Consider the following 21,526-nt stretch of genomic DNA (forward strand, 5'->3'; position numbering starts at 1 on the left):
CTGGCAAGTTCATGATCTACCTTGTGATACACTCAGTATTCCAAGGTTTTATATATCTTTGCGCACGTAGAACCCCATCACAATAAAAAGGCTGTGCTAAACCGTGCGAGAACTGACATTGAGGAAAGTTGAGCAAGGGTTGTAGAGGACCTGCCTATTTAAATCCATACTCTCTTGTTGCAGCCTTGGAAGAGGCTGGCTCTGTCACATGTTCTCGTGTCTTGGTCCGTGCACTGTCTGCCTACAGCAACAGGCTGCACCACTGCATGGAGCACCAACAGGCGTTTCTAACAGCAGTTGCGCTTCTTCTTTTGCCAACTTCTCACTACTCTCACGCGTTCTCGGCAGTCACGACCAGTCAATTTGTTCATCTCTGAAGGATTGTGACGCTCTAAGATTGACGACACGCGACGCTAGTTGTTATACGCGAAGCGCGCAAAAGAAGCATCTACCAACACGACCATGGCGGGTAAGGAGGCGACAGTGTACATACTCGATTTGGGGCGGTCGATGGGCGAGAAGAGACATGGCCGCGAGCAAACGGACCTTGATTGGGCATTGGAGTATGTGTGGGACAAGATCACATCTACCGTAAGTCGACGTTCATTGGGAGATTTAGTACGTTTGATGTGCGATAATGCTCCAATTACTGCATAGATGGCGTATTCAACAATTTCTCAACAGAAGTATAGGTTGCCACAGGCAGGAAGAGCGCATTGATGAGTGTCATTGGATACCGAACGGACGAAACCGATCTCGGTGGGGTTATGGAGGAGGGTGAAGGATATGAGAATATCAAGGTATTCTCGGACTTGAAGTCGTATGTGCTACCTTAGAGAAGGTATTGCATCTGCTGACAGACGTCAGATACCTACTGGGCGATATTCGCATGCTACAAGAGCAATTCAAGCCAAGCAAAACGGACAATGGCGACCGTGAGTGACAGACACATGTGGAATCCCTTCTTACTAACAGCAATAGTACTCTCTGCCCTCGCGGTAGCTATATACATGATTGACAACGCAACAAAAGGGACCAAAGGCAACCCGTTAAAGTACGATCGCAGGGTCATCATCGTGACTGATGGTCGTGGCCACATGGACACCGAAGATCTCGAGCAGATGGCTTCTAAGATCAAGGACCCAGATGCTCCATTCGAGATCGTCCTGCTTGGTATAGACTTTGATGACCCTGATGTAGGCTACATAGAAGAGGCAAAGGAGCCCCGAAAGGTATGAGAGATGTGTGCCAAAGCTTGAGTGGAATTAATTCGATCTAGGCAAAGAACGAGAAGATTTTAAAAGGCTTTGTAGAGGGCTGCAACGGCAATTTCGGCACACTCGCGACAGCTATCAGTCAGCTTCACATCCCTCGTTTAAAGGAGACCCGGCCTGTCCAAAGCTACAGAGGCTCACTTACACTGGGAGATTCTAGCAAGTACGAGGCCACTATCACTATCGACGTTGAGCGATTTCCATGTACCATGATTGCGAAGCCACCCACAGCAACTACATTCGCAGTGCGTGCAGATCCTGCCGGAGCACCTGGACCAAGCGTGGAGTCATCGGCGACTATAGCTGGTGAGGACCACCCAATGACTGATCTGTCAGCGGTCCATAATCAGCGCCTCTACCAGGTGGACAACTTGGACGAGCCCGGCCTGAAGAAGCCAGTCGAGCTTGATGAGCTAGAGCGCGGCTACGAATACGGCAGAACTGCGGTACACATTTCAGAGTCTGACATGAACGTCGTGAAACTGGAAACCCAACAGGCTCTGGAGTTGGTGGGCTTTGTCAAGGCGGAGGAATTTGATCGTTATCTTCCCTTGAGTCGCGCCAACTACATTGTGTCGCAAAAGGCCAACCCGCAAGCTCAGCTCGCTTTATCATCCTTCATCCACGCTCTCTACGAAGCTGATTGCTATGCGGTTGCACGTTTGGTAGCGAAGGATCTAAAGCCTCCGGTATTGCTCCTACTTGTCCCGCGTATCGAGCCGGAGTGGGAGGCTTTAGTTGACATCGAGTTGCCTTTCGAAGAAGATATGAGACGGTACAAATTCCCGCCGTTAGATCGTAAACTCACTGTCAGTGGCAAGACCATCACTGAGCACAAGGATCTGCCGACAGCTGAACTTCTCAATGCTATGAGCGACTACGTCGATGCGATGGACTTGTCGACATTTGGTCGTGACGAAGATGGCAATGAAGAGGAGTACGCTAAGCCCGAGGATACGTTTTCCCCCCTTGTTCATCGTATCCTCCAGATCATAAAATGGCGGGCGACACATCCTGATCCCACTCTACCCATGCCAGGCCCGCCGGAGATCCTGACAAAATACTCGCAGCCACCAGCAGAGCTCATCGTAGCGACTGGAAAGCAGTTGGATTCCGTCAAGAAAGCAGCAAATGTCAAGAAAGTTCCGCCAAAGGTCAAAGGTCGCGGTAAACGACAACGTACAGACCGCGATAAGCCTCTTTCAGGCCTTGACGTCGACGAACTCCTTGGTAAACCCAAACGTGTCAGGATCGAGACCAACAATCTCATACCCTCATTCAAGCAAGCTCTCGCCGCCTCGGACGATCTGGACGCCATTCAAGAAGCCGTAGAGGATGTTGCGAAGGAAGTCCGTAACCTCATCAGCAGCAGTATTGGCGACAACGCTTATGGACGGGCACTTGAGGCTATTCGCGTCATGCGGGAGGAGCTCACCGAGCTCGAGGAGCCAGAGATGTACAACACATTTGTGGTGCGGCTGAAGGAAGATATCCTTGGCGGGAAATTGAATGGCAATCGCCGAGATATGTGGTGGAAGATTAAAGGAAATCGGTATGGACTCATCGACTCGAAGAAGAGCTACGTCAGCCCTGTGACAGAGGACGAAGCCCGAAGGTTCTACGAGGTTTAACAGGCTGCGTCGCGAAGCTGAACCCGCCAGTCTGGAAACGTAGTAGAACAAGGCAAGCACTGCAGGTATCTGTATCGCTAATTTCGAGTTGCCTACGATGTGACCATGGTCGCATGCACCAACTTATTTGTGCCTCTAGTTGTCACACACCTGTTGTCTGTTGTTGTCACCGCGCTCAGTACATTCAAACGAATGCAAGCGCAACAGCCAAATTCGTACATGTCGTGTGTTGAAGCTTGGGTCCTGCTCAAGGCTAGGGTAGCACGCATGATCGGGGAGCGTTGTTTCGTCTTAACGGTGTTTCCTTACACGCCACCACCTCGCCGCTCACCAGGCGCAACCATGTCCAAGCCCAGCTTCCACCAAGTTCGTCATGAGTAACCACCGCCGAATGATCATGGCTGGTTCGCGCACTTGAAGTAGCTAGAACGCTGCCAGGGGGCTAGAAGTTTGCCGTGCGATGCGGCTGACTGCTGTCCCATGCTTATTCGCTGCAGCACTGCCGTGCAATCATAAAACCCGGACTGACATCAGATGATAAGCCTCACATATCTGGAACTCTTACTGGCTGAATTCCACGACTCAGCCCTAGCAGTTGCAGTTCAGCTGCAACGCCAGGGCGGCCGTTCCGAGGGCGTTGACCGGTCTTGTGGAAATTAGCCTAGAACCGCCCATTATTCCAACATCAATACTCAGACTCTCGGAATCAAAATTAAGAATCAGTGATGCATTTTGTACGCTAGATCAATCCGCAATACCTTCGACGATCCACTACCATGGAGCCTTCGAATTCAACCCTACGATACTCCTACTCACCTGCATATCCCGATACCCGCATCCCCGAATCACAGTATGCTTCCACACCTGCCAGAGCAAGCGACGAATTCTCCGAAACTAGGCGCGATGTTTCATCGAGATCCGAAGAAGACATAAGTGACCTAGGTCTAGGGATCCAGATGATACCCATAACATCGCCAAAATCAACAGGCGCTGCGCATTGGCGACAGAACTCCAATGATAAGAGTCATGATATGTTTTCTCCTGTCGCATTCTCTCCTCAGCCACGGCCACCGTACTCTAGAACGCCAGACACACTGTATTCGTTTGGGTCTGGTATCTCGAGAATGCGAACAGACCCTATGACAGAGAGGCTCATTGCGCATCGGGCGACTCAATCAACAAGATGGCATGTACATTGGCGTATACCAGCACTCATGGGGCTTGCTTTCTTCATGGGCCTCGTGTTTGCGCTCCTCCAGCACTTTTTGTACACCTTCCTACACCAGAGGCGGGAAGAAGATGAAGACAAGAAGTTCCGGTTGGTTCTTTACGGGCGTGCGTTGGCATACCTCTCGAAAGTCGCTTTTGGGGCATGTGTGGTACTCGTCTTTCGGCAGCGCATGTGGAGAGCTTTCAGAGACCGGGCGTTAACTGTGCTGTCTATTGATCAGATATTTGGTGCAACAGAAGATCCTTCGCTCTTTGGGAACTGGGAAGCTGTTTCGGGTGCACCGCTTCTGTGTGCCATCGCCATGGTCAGTAGCTTGGTGTACACAAGCCGCATATATACGTACACTAACTGCGGACGCGCACCTGCAGGTTATCTGGTTGATTCCATTGGCAACAATCGTCTTTTCACCTGGTGCACTTACCTTTGGGATCTATCTCGACAATGAGGTACTCGATCTTACCGTTCCGACGCTCAACTTCTCAGTGGAATCCACAAAAGATTGGCGACACCCAGTCAAGCTGGAGGATGGAAGCAACAAGAGGTCGATAATGTACTATAATACCACTGATATTCCTGCCACGGCCCCAGGATGGTTCGACTACTACGATCAGCCGTCAGCAGAGCTAAGGCGCATTGCGCTCCTGCTGGCATACAGTGGTATGGATTATCCAAACATTAGGCAGGGTGCTCGGCAAGAGGCCTGTGGAGGATCCTACAATTGCACGTACGAACAAAGCTTCACTGGGCCAAGTTACCGGTGCGAGGAGGTCGCAAGTGATGTTGACGACACGGAAGGATCAGACGATTTCGGCGCGCCTTTCAACGTAAGCATTTTAGCACCACAGGGAAGCTACGTGTATTATGCGGAAGTCGACAAGGGCGCATACTCCCGCCCTCAAAATGTTGAATTCCGAGCGGGCAACGGTGGAATACCCGTCGGAGAAGCCCCGTTAGATCTAGGTGTGTTTAGGTCGGAACCCGTGTTATGGATCGGTTACGCATTCAACTCGACAGAAAAGCTAGCAGCAGACGACCCACTCGCGACGAACTGGACACATCGCTATGATTCACGCATCATCCGCTGCATACACATGGAAGCAAGGTACACGGTCAAATGGAACTTCACCGAACCGTCCTTCAAATCCACGATAGAATTAGAACACCAAGCGCCCGTCGTGGACACAGACTTCCCGCGGGGGGTTGACGGCAAGGTAAATTACACGGCAATGCCCGAGCCTACAGACAACCACATCAGTCCACGACACAACGTAGGCCTCTACAAGAAGACAGCCGCATATCATGCAATTGGCGATATGTTTAGAGAGTTTCTTCGCGGACATGTTGACATCACTGCGCCAAAACCAGGACCATACTACGCACAAGTCCATTCGAACGTCACAATGACACGACTAGTACAGAAGAACAGAGAGCCCAAGCGTAATCTCACGGCTGAGATTGAGTCCTTTTATTCAGACATGGTGCTCTCGTTACTATCAGTTCCAGAGATGCTGGTGGTAACTGAAGAAAAGCTTACAGTGAATCGGTCACGACTCCAGTCCTCATTCATCTACTTACCTCAGAGGCTACGGCAATGTTATGCACCAGTCGTCTTTATCACTCTCCTCATCCTCCTATCTGGCGCTCTGACAATCTGGCAAGATGGGACGACGTTCTCCACTGGCTTCTCCCGTATATTGGTTACTACTCGCAACACTACGTTAGATGATATCAGCCGTGGGGCATGTCTGGGCAATGATCCTTTCCCGATGGAATTGATGCGCACCAGACTTCAATTCGGTGCTCTTGTTGGCGGTGAAGAGAACTACCTGCCAAACGATACTTATCAGGGCAGCGGTGGCCCTCAAGGTATAAGTCATTGCGCTTTTGGCGTCGCTTCTGAAGTTGTGCCTATTGTCAGAGGTGTACCATATGCGGGTTTAAATCGGCGAAGGAGCAGAGGAAAGGTAACGAAAATCAAGATGGAGGTTGGATAGGCATGAAGAACGCCCGTCTTCGACAGAAATTTACCAAGGACGAGTTGAATGGGATCTTCTTTTGTTACATCAGCTTGTAACGAGAAGAGTTGGCAGGGTATCTGGCGGAGAGGGCGCCGAAGTGATGGCACCGCCTGTATCGCTGATGTACAGCGGATGAACCTTCGAACAGCCATTAGACAGACAGCTGTCTGCTATCCCTAGCCCGATGCCTGGAGTGAACTTGTTAGGACACAACGTCGGAGTGAGGGCTGAAGGTACCCCTGTTTGCGCCGGTGACGACGACGATTTCGCCTTCGAGTTTTATCTTCTTGACTGTCGCGCGAGTTCTGAGTTTGATGCCATTCTCAATGTAGCTGCTCTGTGTCGCGTGATCAGGATACGATGTAGTGTTTAAGAAGATGCAGTTTGCACGAATGACCTTCCTTGTTACTTGTTCTTTGCCATATCTATACGTCTCTCTGCGTACTTATGTCCGTCCCCTATCCCGGTACTCCGCGAGTTATCTCAGCGTACATCGCACCGTGACAGTCTTGACCTGTATTCTTGCCCACGAAAAGTGTTATGATGGGCCGGATGTCTCTGCACGAGTGATACAAACCTCTAGCACCGTCTCGAGGCATATACTGCAATTAGTTCAGATGTAGACCTCGGTAAGCCTTCCCTCAAAATGCCCTACCACAACGCCTGCACCATAAAGCCAGACAATCCTCGAGTCTCACTGGATGTATCAATTTGCTTTTTGTCGATTTTATGAGCACTCTAATTGAACACGACGGTTTTCTGACCGTTCAAGAACACCCTCTTCTCACTCCACCACTTGACCGCCGCAGCCAAGACCTGGCTTTCAACATTGCTTCCCTCCTCCACCAACTCCTTGGGGCTCAACGCATGGTCGACCCTCGCGACGCGCTGTTCAATGATTGGTCCCTCGTCCAAATCAGCCGTGACGAAATGTGCAGTTGCCCCAATGATCTTAACACCGCGCTCATAAGCCTGATGGTAGGGTTTCGCGCCCTTGAAAGAAGGTAAGAAAGAGTGGTGGATATTGATGATCTTGCCCGACATTTCTGTACACAGGCGAGGCGAGAGCACTTGCATGTAGCGTGCGAGGACCACAAGATCGATGTTGTGTTGTTTGATTAAATCCAATATTTGCGTCTCTTGTTTCTCCTTGGTATCCTTGGTTACGGGTAGGTGGTGAAATTCGATCCCGTTGTTCTTTGCTAGTTCCGCGAACTCGGGGTGGTTGGATACAATGATTGGTACGTCCACTTTGAGTTGACCAGACTTGACGCGGAACAACAAGTCGTTGAGGCAATGGCCAATCTTGGACACCATGATAAGGACCTTGGGCTTTGCGTCTACTCGCTGGATCTGGTATGTCATACTCATCTCCGAGGCGAGCTTCTTCATGCTGTCTTGTAGCGCGGAGACATCGGGAGAGTGTCCGAAATGGACACGCATGAAGAAAGTCTTGGAGTCTGGGTCGGAGAACTGCTGCAGATCGAGAATGGTGAGGTTTTCCTTCGCTAAGAGACCTGTGACGGCGTACACGATGCCTGCTTTATCGGGGCACGACAGAGTAAGGTAGTGGTCGTCACCTGCCATCTTGGATGTTGAGATCCGTTCTGCGGAGCCAAGTTGTTGAAGTCGGGGTACTGAGGTTGCTACGAAGCGTTTGTTCAAATTCAGCGATGACTGTTTGGTCGAAAATTTAGGAACTAGGTTTTGCCGGTTTCGGAAAGCGTCGTTCGGTGGATATATGGATTGTCGGGCCGCAAATGCACGTGTTGATGTGTGGAGTGACCGTGTGCAGGTGCGTGCTTGACGTAGAAGCATTTTATCGCAATTTGACCTCTTTTTGCAAAGACTGAACGAGAAATGGCGTTTTCTCGATGCCGTGCTAGAACCTCTGCGGCTTAGGTGTAATTGGCCGGAATCAGCCGACAATCTAGCCCTGTCGCTTACTAGTCGACTCGCATACGCGTAGGCAAATCTCTCTACATCAACGCACGCAAAGTGCGGAGAGATAGATAAAACGTACCAATTCTTCATGAATTTGCTACGTATGTATTTTGAACAATCTTGCATTAGCAACAAGCATATTCAAGATCAACAAGATAGACACCCTTTCTACCCGTGGACACATGTAGCTATGCGTACCTAGGTACAGCCGAAGACGATACGCTCAATTGTTACACTCAATAGCGGAACCCAAGCACAGACCAAGCACAAATCAACTATGATATTGGAGAGGATCTCTTATGTAAGCCAAGGACTGTCTCATAGTCTTTATTCTCTCAGAAATCAATAACCGGAGCTCATCTGTTTCTACTGGTATTCGAGTGGTCGGTACGCAAAGATACATCACGTATTGGGCTTCTCGATTGATCGTACCAAGTGGAACCGCCCTTGAAATTCAATTCAGAAGTAAGACAAGGCCTCTGTCTCATTGTATTACTATACTATCGCTAGTTCGACGATAAGCCGGAATCCTAGCGAAAAGACCGGACACATCTCGACATCCACCTTTGTCTAAATAGGGAAGTGTCAATGAGAGTATACCGACCCGCTCCCATAGTGTAGGACTGGACTGAGGTACTTTCCGCAACGTCAGGAAACGTGCCGCGCCATGTTCTGTATCGCAGAATTTTCCGGCAAATACGAGAACACTAATGAATTCGCCAGAGACATGCTTGGCAGTCCATTGTTGCTGGGTGATGGAGATCGACATGGCGGTGAAAGCAAGGCGACCCTTCTTGTGACCTATCCTATACCAATCCATGCCCTTATCGAAACTGTATGAAAATTTCTCTTCACGGCCAGGCTTTCCAATCAATTTTCCCCAAGACCATTCTCGATCAACATCCTTGATTCTATCAAAAGTAGTCAAAAGGTACGGGTCTCTGATCTCAATTGTCGATAACATCTCATTTGATAAGCGAAGGGTGGAACTTCTGTCGAGTAGTCGAACTCGAGACTGGCATTCAGGATGCGAAAGGTATATGTTCGCCGCCCAAACGATACTCGGGCTTGTGGAATTGATGAGATCGCTCATATAAGCAGCGTATTCGCGATCAGGAGGCAAGCGCCAGCTGACTGTGCCGTTCCAACCAGCCCACGTCCACGAAGGCAGGTGGTTACGTCGCGTGCAAGCCTCTGAGACGAACATGACATGGTTTGGACTTGCGCGATGAAACCACGATGATAGCGATAAAGCAAAGGTGATTTGGGCGCTCGCCGCGCTTCCAGCAATGTCGTCTGTCCACAGTGGAAGTCCTTGAAATAGGTGTAGTGATTTGGTTTGCTCGTACATCCCGATGATGCCCTGGACTACAGTTTGGTGCACGTAGTCAGTATGTATGCCTTATCTAATTCATGTAGGGCCATTACTTACACGCTGGTAGGACATCTGTGTCTTTCGTCAAGCATCTCTTAGTGAATTCACGCATGTGATCAGCCAGTCCTCGCAGTTGCGCCCTAACGTTGATTTCCTCGACCACTGGGAACCCATAATCTAAACGGTATTCCTCGTCGATGGAGATGATAGCGTCATCTTGATGCGCATTGCTACCTCCACTGAAAGCACCTCCTTTGAATATGCCAGTAAGCAGGAAGTCGGCCAGAAGATAGTTAGAATCATCTTTGTGGCTTGCAGGTATATGGAAGAGCGTTATGTCTGCGCTCTCATGAGACGCCATACTGCGACATTCCCAGTAGGTCTGATGCTCAGTGAAGACAATACGGCGGTTGGAGAGCACACCTTCTTGGTAGGTCCAGCCACGAGTCCAGTACAGCGACTGCATCACTTCTCGCCGCGGATCAGGAAGTATTGATAAGAGTAAGCTTCCGCTATCGACATAGTACTTTGGTTGCGGTTTGCGGGGTGTCGACCGTACCCCCGGGAGACCATGGCTAGCACCGCTTCCTGCCGCTGCTACGATGGTGAAATTCGCGGCTTCGTATATTGTCGTCATCCTTGAGATCAGGTAGCTTTTCTCGTCTGAATCGGACTGGTTTATACAACTCCGATCGACCCATAGATAAGTGAAGTCGAGTTTGCGTGTGACCTCAACTGCGTCCATGACGGTCGCTGGCCAAGTCTCCAAATCGGCGGCGGTGGATCCCCAGACATAGCTTAGAGCTGCATATGGCGTCCCCCATGGCTGTTCTTCCACCTCCGGAGGGTCCTTGGAACAGTTGATGAGACGAAAGCCTCGATTGATGGGCTCGTGCGATGCGCGTTGCTTGCATGCGTCACCATGCTCGCTGCGACATGCATCGAGCCACACCCGTACCTGCCCAAGATCAAATATGGGCGGAACTTCCCTAGCACCCAATAGATCCTGGTCGCCATTGCTGCCAGCTAGTTGGCGAAAGATGGCTCCGACAGCGGGGATCTCGTAATCGAGCCATGTAATATCGTGCGCAGTTAACGGAATTGACTCAAGATCAGGCACGACAGCCATGAAGACTCTATCATGACGAGTTCGAAGTTCGAGCCAACTCTCCTGTCTCTGGGTCTCTTTCAATCGAGCTCCATGGAAGATCCATGCGTCGCTACTGGAAAACGCTAGTAGCTTGTAGCGCTCATGTACATCTGGCTGAGCCCTGACAGACCGGAAAAAGTTGCACAATGGACACTCTGATGAACCGGATAGTCGAGTGCCAAATTGATGTACCAAGAAAGCATCGTTGTAGAAGTGTCTTCCATCAGAAGCTTCATAAATCCGGGCGGGGCCGGAGTTGTTGAGCTTTCTCCTTCTGTAATGCTGGTAGGCTTCATCGAAACTTAAATCGATATCGATCGTTTGACAAGCCACACATAGTGGCGACGTTGAGTTGTTGACTGTTCGACCGCGTTTGGTTCCATGCAACGTCATGTCATCTTCCGAATCTGACTTCCTTCTTCGTTTCCCCATCTGGTTCGATGATATGATAGTCATTGCGTGGTAGAAAGATCACGACTTCCCCAGGAGATATGCGACTGAACTCTGATTCTATGGCTGACGGTGCGAATGTGTGTCGTAAAAAACGTTGCGAAATAGTAGAATTGACTCATATCTGCAGTTCAAGGCTACAGAACCTGTCCTCGTATTGGCACCCAGCTGAATGTTGGTCGCTCAGGCAGTGTCCAGCACAGCCTTGTTGCCTGGAACCAGCATTAGCGCCGCCACGGGCGCATACACCAAACCTGAGCGAATCAGGAACGATCCTCGTTATCTTCCCCAATTTATCGTTCTGCGCACCAATGCTTGACGGGGAGGTTCTACGAGCTTTCGTCCAATTCAGGTCCTACATAGCGAGCAGCTCGTATATGAGCACGAACGCGAAAACGGTCATCGAATAGCATATTTTTCGCTCGGATCCGATCATAAGGGCGGCAAAGCATTTTTCGAAACTCGGCCAGTCGCTATTTGGTTCCCACACTGACTACGATCTTTCCCCTCGCTCTGCCGGTTCTAAGCTTCTCGTACGCTTTATGCACATTGTTGAATGCAAAGACTTCGTCCACAACAGGCTTCACTTTGCCATCTGCGACAAGTTTGCCTAGCTTGGTGAAGTCATCATAATTTGTTGAAGCGAGACCGAATGAGAACGGTCGTTGCCCGCCTCCAAGCCACATGGGAACCAGAAAGCGGAACGCGAGGTCATAAATAAATGACAAGCTGACCTGAGACCCAATCTGGACGTACTTCGCTCCAGGCTTAGTGAAGGAGGGGGATTTCCAGTAGAGCTCGAACTCGTGGCCAACATTGTCGAGAACCATGTCGTATTGCTTCGAGCTGCTTGCAAGAAGAGTAGGAACATCGTTTTTCCGATAGTCAATCACCTGGAGATGTGAAGATACGAAGTCAGTGTATGTCTCATATGTGTTTCGGACAGGCACAACTTACTTCATCGGCTCCAAGATCCTTGCAAAGCTGGGTGTTTGCACCTATGGGAGAATCAGCAGATGCGCTATGGTCGCAAATAGGGTATGTTTACCTGAGCAAGTTGTGGTTACATGGCATCCCAAAGCTTTGGCAATCTGGATGGCAAATGTTCCCGTACCCCCCGAACCACCGTTTATGAGCACTCGGTCACCAGCTCTTACATTTGGCGCAAGACACTGATACGTGACAAGCCCACAAACCCCTAGCGTTGCTGCTTCCTCTGCCGACACACCATTAGGTATTGGCACCGTCCCAGCTTTTGAACCGATAATGTACTCCCCGAGGGTGCCAAACTGTTGCTTTGGCTCGAGCTTGCCAAACACCATCTGCCCAACCTTGACATTGCAGTCGGGTCCTTGTTGAACAACTCTTCCAGCAAAATCAAGTCCGGGTGTAGCTGGTTTCGGGATGGCCATTCGTCCAACTACTGGTAGCTCTGCTAGCTTGTAGTCGACAGGATTTAGAGCGGCAGCGTGAACTTGGATAAGAGACTCCCCAGTTGCAAGGGGTCGCTTCAATGTCGGCAATGGGACTGCATCATTGAGCTCTATCGCCTCTTCAAGTGTGGAACTACATGTCGACCATTGCCATGCTCTCATTGTTGTTGGTAGGCTCATTGTTTCCGTTCCGGTGGTGGCCGTTTGCGACATGATTTGGGTAAAGTTCGATATCGCTATTAAGAGGAGGGTATTCAAAAGGATCGGAATGCACTTTGATTCTGATGCGATATCATATACTTTTCTGCGATGGCTGATCGTCAACCAAAACCATGGGCGCCATTCGGATCCCCTCACGGGGAAGCTGCAAAGCGTCCATGGCCTACGGTGCGGATATGGAAACTATCATCATCCACACAGCAAGAGCATCGGGAATGGGACGGAGATGAGTTGGACCATCTATGCTGCACAGCGGAACCGATTTGGGATGAGAAAGAGATGGGAGGGGGAGCAGATATGAGCGCCACGTTGGAGACTCGCCGCCGCTAGCGCCGGACTCGTTACTTCCGCTGGCGACTCCTCACAGCTACCAAGCCTCTTATGTCGATATAGGCCCTATGCATTCTGACCGTGCGTCTTACCCACGGGGACGAGCATCTACCGATTGCGGCAAGATAGATTTCCTTCGACAATGATACGTTGCTCGTTGCTGGACGCATTCTTTTCAGCAGTGCTGTTCATGTGGGCTTGGTTTGTGTGTCGGTATCGACCCTTTAGCTTCCCAGCTGCATATGTCGCAAATACAGTACTAATAGATGGTGCAAGTTCCTCTTCCTGTACATTGTCATGTTCTCGTTGGACGACGTGATTCATAACTTTCTCATGTTCTTCGTCGCACTCAAGCATCTCTCCTTGTTCAATATCATTCGGAGTTTCTTCCTTTGTGGCATAGTCGTCTCCTCTAGCTTCTTGTACATGGACTCATCCTGTTCTCGCAGTCTTCCCTTGCCGACGTGGGCATGTCTCACCGGGCCGCTCTTATCTCTCTTCACGATAATGGCACCAAGGTGTGCAGCCAGCCCTTCTCAACGACAATCATTTCATCACGAATAGACACTGCATTGCGGCGACGGTACCTGCATGTAGGTGCCGCTTGCGATGCTCAGATTTACGAGCAATAGTTTGACAATGTCATACCTGGCGCCCAGCACTCGCTTCCAGAGGATATAATTAAGAGTACTGATTACAGTCAATCATCGTTCTTTGTGATCCACCTCTTCAGCATGTACCGGCTGAATCAGTCTGCTCTGCGACACTCAGATCAACATGCCGTCTCAGCAAAGTTGGCCAACTGCCTGTTGCCGCTGCAGTCGAGATGACTGAGATTGCAATGGCGAAATGAGCACGTGAGGCATCGAGGAGGTTGTATGCGTCCTGAGCATACCTTGTCATGATACATGCGAGGATTCCTGCACCGAAAGCAGACGCGCTGAATCATGAACTTGAACAGCAAACAGAATCGGATTAGTGTGAATGCCACATCGATGTTACGTGGCAACCGCAGAGTGATTTAAGTATGCCTTTGTACTAGACAGTCTGCCAGCATGATCGGGACGACGGCTATACTGGAGTTCTTGCACGGCGAAGTTATTAGAATCTGTGGAGGTGCTCGTAGCTAGCTGTCCTGTTGTTGTCCTTCCGTGTTGAGGTGTCGTGGGGGTACCAAGCAGACAGGCCGGTGAAAGAGAAGCACCAGGTGGGCGTGGCTGGAGGACCAGAACATGGGACGGGTGGCTAGCGTCGCGTCCGTGCCCCGGCTTGACATCAACCATCATCGATCTGTCTGGTAACGAAGCTGCACATATCCTCACCGTATCTGCGCTATACACGCCGCACACTGATCCTCCCACACCGCCAAGCCTCTCCAACCCTAGAGATTGGTGTTGCATACCTTCTACTACCTCGGCCTGTCACGCGCGCAACCTACTCCGCACCACTTCGAAGCACCTAGCTTCGCGCCTCGAATCGACCGCGACGTACCTAATCTTCCCACTCTACACACACACACACACTTTTGCAAGATGGCATCAAGGAAGAAGGTCCTCCTCAAGGTAGGGCAGCTCTGGACTGGGTATGCACGCCGTGGCTAATGTGCGCAGGTCATTATCCTCGGAGACAGCGGGGTCGGCAAGACGAGCTTGATGAACCAATATGTACGACCACTCCACGATGAGCTACGCACGTCGCGAGTGATAGCTTGAGAGTACGGACTGGGCTTATACAATGTCTACAGGTCAACAAGAAGTTTAGCGCGAGCTACAAAGCCACGATTGGCGCCGATTTCTTGACCAAGGAAGTGCTGGTCGACGACAGGCTGGTAACCATGCAGGTGTGTAGAACTCATGTCGAGTAAATGCGTCCAGCTGACTCTGGTAGCTCTGGGACACTGCCGGTCAGGAGCGTTTCCAATCGCTTGGCGTTGCCTTTTACCGCGGTGCCGACTGCTGTGTGCTCGTATACGACGTGAACAACTCGAAGAGCTTCGACACCCTAGACAGCTGGAGAGATGAGTTTCTTGTCCAGGCCAGCCCGATGGATCCAGAGAGTTTTCCGTTTGTAGGTACAGGTGGATAGCTTACGCGGGCATGTATACTGACTGGAATAGGTTGTAATTGGTAATAAGATCGATGTGGAGGAGAGCAAAAGAATGGTGAGTATCTCCAGCAGTCATCAAAGGCTTTTATCTAACACACGCAGATCTCATCTAAACGCGCCATGGCGTTCTGCCAATCGAAAGGCGGTATCCCCTACTTTGAGACCAGTGCCAAAGAGGCCATCAACGTTGAGCAAGCTTTTGAAGGTAAGTCAGATTTGATGCCACTCCGAGACTCGGGTTTCGGAAGCTAACATGCGTAGTTATCGCACGACAAGCCCTAGCACAGGAGGACGTGGGTGACTTCAGCAACGACTTCCCCGAGACGATTCCGATTGACCTCAAGGGCAACGAAGGCGGCTGCGCATGCTAGTGTATGCCATTACGAAACAAGCGTTGTTCATGAGAGCCGACAGTGGACCCTTATCTGCCGCAATGCCGTCTTGCATCTGGAGTTCGCATGGAGTTTGGTGTTGGACCTGCTTTCTGTGCAGGAGCATCTCGTTTTCCTGTAATCTATCGTCGAGTATGGGGTTATCATTGCCTGGCCATGTAACAGCCTACCAATATACAATGTATTCATGCACCATATACTTGCACCTGGACGTGTGATGACGTGGGGCTTGTGGCTAAGCCGGCACCGCCACGCTTCCGACGGCCCCTTGAGCGCATGAAACCCCGAACCCCCCCGGAACTTAGGCACGTCGTTATCAAGTGTCCGCGTGTCACGCCGATCGACCCCGTGCAACCACACTCTCCATCTTCACATTCAGCTTTCTTGCACGGACGATTACTTTCATGGGCACTCGCATCCACTTCCATGCCTCAACACGTACCCCAATCGTGAGCCCGCTTATCGCCGAAGACCCTCCTTGACCGACCTGCCCTACGTACCCTACGAATAATTTCTATTACTCCCGTACAACATGATACCCAGAAGAGAAGAGGATGTCGAGACGACGCCACTCAGCCCTCGTGTTAGCGACGTCTCCGACGAGAGCGCCTACTTGCGCGGCGAAGACTACCTGGAGAGCCCAGCAAGCGAGGCCAGTCAGTGGGCCGAGGGAGAGAAGAGGGGAGCTTGGACAAGCAAAGTGAGACATGCAGTGGGAATAGCCCTCCTACTTGCGACTGTGTTCCTATGGACAGCTAGTAATTTCCTCGCGAGTGTACGTATCCCAGTCACCCTCGGATGAGATGGAGGCAATCGTGGCAGTAAGCGCGGAGCTGATCAGTACACAGACAATATTCGCAGACAATTCATACTCGAAACCTTACTTTGTAACCTATACAAATACGACCTTCTTCATTTTACCGCTTTTCCCCATGTTCATTCACCATGTATGGGTTGATCGTCACCGTCCGAACAGCGCGCCACAACATCGCCAGCCCATCCTAGCACATGTCCACGACCTTCTACAACGGCGGGTGGGCAAGTGGAAATTGTTCCGCGACCACGAATCTGCATCTTCGCTTTCATCTTCGAACAAGTCGCGGAATGACGAAGCGGCGGAAGTCCTCTTATCCTCCTCTCTCCACGGCTCTCAGAGCTTTGGTGACAGGAAGAATGGGGAGCAGGACATGGACCAAGGCATGACGGTGAAAGACACAGCAAAACTGGCATTAGAGTTCTGTTTCCTCTGGTTCCTGGCAAACTACTTTGCAGCCGCGTGTTTGGAATACACAACGGTTGCCAGCTCGACTATCCTCTCTTCCACCTCCTCAATCTGGACGTTACTCCTTGGATCCATAATGCGCGTTGAGCGCTTCACGCTACTCAAACTCATTGGTGTACTCGCTTCGCTGGGTGGAGTAGCCCTTATTTCCATGGTCGATGTATCCGGCGAGACGGACGAGAATCGAGGCTCCTTTCCACACAAAACGCCAAAAGAACTAGCCATTGGCGACGTCATGGCATTTGTGTCCGCCGTCTTGTACGGGTTCTACACCGTTTTCATGAAAGCCCGGATTGGCGATGAAACAAGGGTCAACATGCCCCTCTTCTTCGGTCTCGTCGGTTTGGCTAACGTCCTGCTGCTGTGGCCCGGCTTCATCATTCTGCATTTGACTGGCATCGAACCTTTTGAACTGCCGCCTACATCCCGCATCCTCAACATTGTGCTTATCAATAGCGCGTCGTCCCTCATATCAGACTTCTGCTGGGCGTACGCTATGCTGCTTACTTCTCCGCTGATTGTTACCGTTGGTCTTAGTCTGACGATCCCATGCAGTCTGGTCGGACAGATGGTACTGGATGCACAGTATGCGTCGGCGTTGTATTGGGTTGGCGCCGCGATTATGGTGCTTTCGTTCTTGTTCATCAACCACGAAGACCGGAGAGATGAGGTAGAGGGTTTGCAAGGTGCGGATGACGCTGTGACGGAGGTACAGAGGAGTTTCCAGAGTCTGAGACAGAGTCTGAGCCGAAGGAACTCGACGACGCAAGTTTGAGGCTGAAGGGTCTGATGTTGATGTCTTAGTTGCATGTCCGACATCGATACGCAGTCATTTTTCCAGTTTTGTAGCAAAATACCATGGTCCTTGTTATTAGTTTTCATGGGGTATCATCGTGCAAGTCATAGTACTCCCACTTGTTCATTTCCGTCCACCGTCCATGTTCTTCGAGTAACCGTTCCGCCCATACTTCCCCTTGCCCTTTGAGTTCCACTTGTTCCCACCACCCCTGTAGCTCTTCTCTCGATCACCATCCTTCCTGTTCTCCTTCAACTCCTTCTTTCTCGCCTCCCAGCTCTCATCATCATCTAGTTCCTCGATTGCCCAGTTCTCTTTCTCCATGAACTCTTCAAGCTGCTTCTGGAGCTGAGGCTCCCACTTGGATGGGTCTTCCAGGTCACTGTATTCCAGAACGTTCTGGCCAAGCGTGTAGTCACCTTGACGAGAGCGGATGAGAGACGACATCAGGCCGAGGGAGTTACAGGCTAGACCGAGATCGTGGCAGAGAGAGCGCACATAGAAACCAGACGTTACTGTCATACGGAGGCGGGCCGCTGGGGGTTGCGCGGTCGAGGTGGACGTGGCTGCTGTCGCGGTAGTTTTGGTAGCTTCGATGTCGGGTTTCTGGGTTGTCGTTGATGGGTCTTTTGCTGCTTCTACTTGCTCTACGCACGCCGCAGCCTTTTCTTCTATTGATACTGATGCTTCGGTGCTGACTTGCATGGCGTTGTCCTCAGCAGAAGCTGCCTCGGCAGACGGCTCTTCTGTTGGTAAAGCGCCAGACATAGCATGCTCAGAGTCCTTCTTAAGGATCTTCGGCTGCTGCCCTGCGCCCTCGACGTGGTCGTTCTCTGGTGACCGTGATCGCTTTTGCCCTCGTCTCGTCGCTGTATCAGAGTAGACTTTCGCGTCTTCTTTCCGAATGCCCATCAGCTTCTTTGCGCCCTCCATTTCAGCGCCATCTACCTCCTCGTTTGGCCAGGCAAAGTCATGACTTCCTGGCTCCAGCCACTCGACAAGCTCAAGCTCTTCAACTTCCACTGGCCTTGCAGCCACCTCTGGTATGTCCTTGCCTTCTCTCGCGTACTCGTACATCTTTTTGCCATCGACCTTTAGCGCAGAGAAAACACTCGGTTTTTGCATGATCTTGCCGCGGAACTGCGCCAGCTTCTCCTCGACCAACTTCTTGGTAACATGCTCGTAATCTGCCTTGCCCACAACCTTGCCCACAGCATCATAGCTATCCGTTGCTGCACCAAACAGCACCACGCACTCGTACGTCTTTGTGCATTCGAGGAAGCGTTGCAGGCATTTCGTGCCCTTGCCCATTCCGACAATCAGTACACCGGTAGCCATTGGATCGAGTGTGCCGCCATGGCCGAGTTTAGCCTTGATGTTCTTGAGGTGCTTCGGCTTGGCATCTGCGATGATGAGGGAACGTCTCTGAGCTTCGAGCCAGGGTGCGAAGAGAGGCGAGCGCGAGAAGTGGTCTTGGAGGTCGCGCAAGACGCCGGCGGACGAGGCCCACTGCGGTTTGTTGATGGCGAAGATGCCTTCGAGAACCTTGCGGCTCTCTTTGGGTGGAGTGGTCGTCATTGTGCGCTTAATCGAACACGCGACCGACATTCGCGGGATGAAGGAAGGGACGCCCGAGCTCTAGCTCTAGCTGGGTGAAATCTTCCACGAGCGTGTAAAGTCGCTTGTGAGTCTCGTTGTAGAGGCCTATTGTATCGCGATAATCATTAGGTCATACTTTACGAAACAGTTAATTGTGTGTCTTTAGTGTTGATTCGCTGGGGTTGTCTGAGTCACCGCTGTACTGTGGTTCTCAGCGTGGTACCGTGGTTGTCGTGAAATCGCGGGTGAAATCTTCGGAACGGCCTCGGAAGGAGGTACGAAGCGGCTCGTATTTTTCGAGTTATGCCAATAACGTATCCAAAAGGTACACACTATGTATACCCGCAGGTCTAACTTTACGCTATACAAGAGGAAAATCAAACACCTTACTTAGGCGACTACAGGAAGAGCAATTAGTCCTACTTGTGTGGCGATACTCTACCTAGGCAACTACAGGGGTGGCGTATGATTTTTCCCTTGTATGGCGAGCTATTGTTCCTGGGTTCCAAAGTCCGCGCCAAGTCCAAGGCGCATTAGCGGGCGATCGCGTCACAGCTTGCAGCCGTTCCATGGCTCGCGACTTCCACCTTGTGCATATGATGAAATCGTCTTTCCTCTCTTACCTCCCACCCTCTTCCTATCCACCTCAAAACATCTGTAGCCTGCGGTCGCAGAATCAGCAATAATGTCCGACACAAATATGAATCTGCGCGAACTCGCCAAGTCGGCTACGGATGACTTCTACGCGTTACTGGGCGTCGCGGTCGATGCTCCCCCTGCCGCAGTTTCCAAGGCTTACCGTCAAGCCTCGAGAAAATTCCACCCCGACAAGAACCCCGACGATCAAGACGCCGCGAATCGCTTCATCTACCTTGGATGGGCCAGAGACATCCTCAGCGACAAAACGCTCAAGGACGAATATGACCGCGCGCGCGCAAGACGACGGGAGAAGCTGTTACAGGATGAGTTGTTGGACGGTGAGCGGCGAAAAATGAAGGAGGATCTCGACAGGAGAGAACAGGAATGGGCCCGTGAAAAGAGAAAGAAGACGGGGCAATTCACAGAGGCAGAGAGGAGGGAGCACGAGAAAATACAGGAAATAACCGCAGATGGTAAGAGGCGAAGAATGGAACTGCAGGAGCGCAGGGAAAGGGAGCACAGGGAAATGGAGGAACGCTGGGAAAGAAGTCGCAAAGAGAAGGCCGAGGCGAGTGTTATGGATACCAACAAGAGCCAGGAGCCTGGCGAGCCTAGCGACGTTGAACGTTCAATCAAGGTTGAATTCAAGCGAGAAGGCGAGACGGCAGATTGGGATCAGGGCAAGATATCGAGCATGTTTGCCAAATATGGCGATGTTGACATGGTTGTCATACGCCAAGACAAGAAGATTCAGTCTTCAGAAAAGAAGGACCGCAAGACCATCAAGGCCTTTATCACATACACGCGCCTGGGTCATGCATATGCCGCTCTCAAGAACGCAATGTCCGACTATCCTTTACTTGAGTCTACGTCGTGGGTCAAGGCCCCGTCATCGACGCCAACACTTCCGACACCAACACTTCCGACGCGTACCTATACCTATGAAGAGATCATGATAAGACTCGACGCAGCAGTGGCAGAGGAGAGACGAAAGAGACTACTGCGCGATGCAAATGCCAAGCCACTAGTGCCCCCTTGCAACAAACATGGCGCGCCACAATTTTTCACCTGCCCGCCAAAGGGCCCAGTCTCGAGTAAGATCGGCTCAGTAAAGTGGAGAGAAGACGAGATACGCAAGCAGGATGCTGCTGAGAATGCCAAGGCTTCCAGGAAGCTATAGTATGATAAGATGATTTGATTTTGAGATACCCATCATTAGTATAGTTTGCAATTGGGGATTGCTTGTAAGAGAAAAATCGAACGCTACCTCTGTAGTCGCCCAGGTGGGGTATTGCCAGATAAGAGAAGATTAATTGCTCTCTGTAGTTGCCTAGCAAGGTGTTCGATTTTACCCTTGTATGGCGTGTGGTGTACCAATGTACCTTCGGAAGGTATCCGGGTCGATACCACGAACATGTAGAATCGCCTTTGAATGTCTGAGTTCGCATCTGTAATCGAACGGAGATGGACTGTCAATATGAACAAGATGTGAATTAAAGCTACTTTGCTGGGTGAAAGACGTGATTGACGCAAGTGGTTCACTTAGCTATCGATAACACACGTGCCACTGACCCTAGACGCGCTGGACCGTCGTCTCGCGCTTCGCGTCTGCATCGTAGGATCCCCGCCGCTCCTCTTACCTGCGCTTGCATCACCG

At 51.0% G+C, this 21,526-nt stretch overlaps 8 protein-coding genes across 8 annotated transcripts; 5 read left to right on the plus strand and 3 right to left on the minus strand.

Annotated features, from left to right (window-relative positions):
- Positions 1-291: 291 nt before the first annotated feature.
- On the plus strand, positions 292-3,316 carry ACET3X_004269 (uncharacterized protein). Its single transcript, XM_069450454.1, has 5 exons — positions 292-591; positions 693-820; positions 868-935; positions 982-1,232; positions 1,280-3,316. Exons 1-5 carry the CDS (start codon positions 463-465, stop codon positions 2,903-2,905), a joined length of 2,202 nt encoding a protein of 733 aa, XP_069308247.1. The 5' UTR covers positions 292-462; the 3' UTR covers positions 2,906-3,316.
- Positions 3,317-3,597: 281 nt separating this feature from the next.
- ACET3X_004270 (uncharacterized protein) lies at positions 3,598-6,515 on the plus strand. The gene is made up of 2 exons (XM_069450455.1): positions 3,598-4,440; positions 4,505-6,515. The coding sequence occupies exons 1-2, from the start codon at positions 3,682-3,684 to the stop codon at positions 6,128-6,130; spliced, it is 2,385 nt and encodes a 794-aa protein (XP_069308248.1). The 5' UTR covers positions 3,598-3,681; the 3' UTR covers positions 6,131-6,515.
- Positions 6,516-6,892: 377 nt separating this feature from the next.
- On the minus strand, positions 6,893-7,741 carry ACET3X_004271 (uncharacterized protein; the record flags this gene model as incomplete). Its single annotated transcript, XM_069450456.1, has 1 exon — positions 6,893-7,741. The coding sequence occupies one exon, from the start codon at positions 7,739-7,741 to the stop codon at positions 6,893-6,895; it is 849 nt and encodes a 282-aa protein (XP_069308249.1).
- A 3,805-nt stretch (positions 7,742-11,546) lies between these two features.
- ACET3X_004272 (uncharacterized protein) lies at positions 11,547-12,686 on the minus strand (the record flags this gene model as incomplete). Its single annotated transcript, XM_069450458.1, has 3 exons — positions 11,547-11,966; positions 12,031-12,071; positions 12,122-12,686. 3 exons carry the CDS (start codon positions 12,684-12,686, stop codon positions 11,547-11,549), a joined length of 1,026 nt encoding a protein of 341 aa, XP_069308250.1.
- Positions 12,687-14,356: 1,670 nt separating this feature from the next.
- On the plus strand, positions 14,357-15,737 carry ACET3X_004273 (uncharacterized protein). Its single transcript, XM_069450459.1, has 7 exons — positions 14,357-14,617; positions 14,666-14,719; positions 14,800-14,895; positions 14,943-15,122; positions 15,172-15,216; positions 15,264-15,366; positions 15,423-15,737. Exons 1-7 carry the CDS (start codon positions 14,588-14,590, stop codon positions 15,530-15,532), a joined length of 618 nt encoding a protein of 205 aa, XP_069308251.1. The 5' UTR covers positions 14,357-14,587; the 3' UTR covers positions 15,533-15,737.
- A 348-nt stretch (positions 15,738-16,085) lies between these two features.
- On the plus strand, positions 16,086-17,610 carry ACET3X_004274 (uncharacterized protein; the record flags this gene model as incomplete). Its single annotated transcript, XM_069450460.1, has 2 exons — positions 16,086-16,328; positions 16,402-17,610. 2 exons carry the CDS (start codon positions 16,086-16,088, stop codon positions 17,608-17,610), a joined length of 1,452 nt encoding a protein of 483 aa, XP_069308252.1.
- Positions 17,611-17,754: 144 nt separating this feature from the next.
- Positions 17,755-19,209, minus strand: ACET3X_004275 (uncharacterized protein; the record flags this gene model as incomplete). Its single annotated transcript, XM_069450461.1, has 1 exon — positions 17,755-19,209. One exon carries the CDS (start codon positions 19,207-19,209, stop codon positions 17,755-17,757), a length of 1,455 nt encoding a protein of 484 aa, XP_069308253.1.
- Positions 19,210-19,915: 706 nt separating this feature from the next.
- Positions 19,916-21,049, plus strand: ACET3X_004276 (uncharacterized protein; the record flags this gene model as incomplete). The annotated part of the gene is made up of 1 exon (XM_069450462.1): positions 19,916-21,049. The coding sequence occupies one exon, from the start codon at positions 19,916-19,918 to the stop codon at positions 21,047-21,049; it is 1,134 nt and encodes a 377-aa protein (XP_069308254.1).
- Between the last annotated feature and the right edge of the window lie 477 nt (positions 21,050-21,526).

The sequence above is a fragment of the Alternaria dauci genome, chromosome 3 (genome assembly GCF_042100115.1).
Source record: "Alternaria dauci strain A2016 chromosome 3, whole genome shotgun sequence".
In the NCBI taxonomy this organism is placed as follows: Eukaryota; Fungi; Ascomycota; class Dothideomycetes; order Pleosporales; family Pleosporaceae; genus Alternaria; species Alternaria dauci.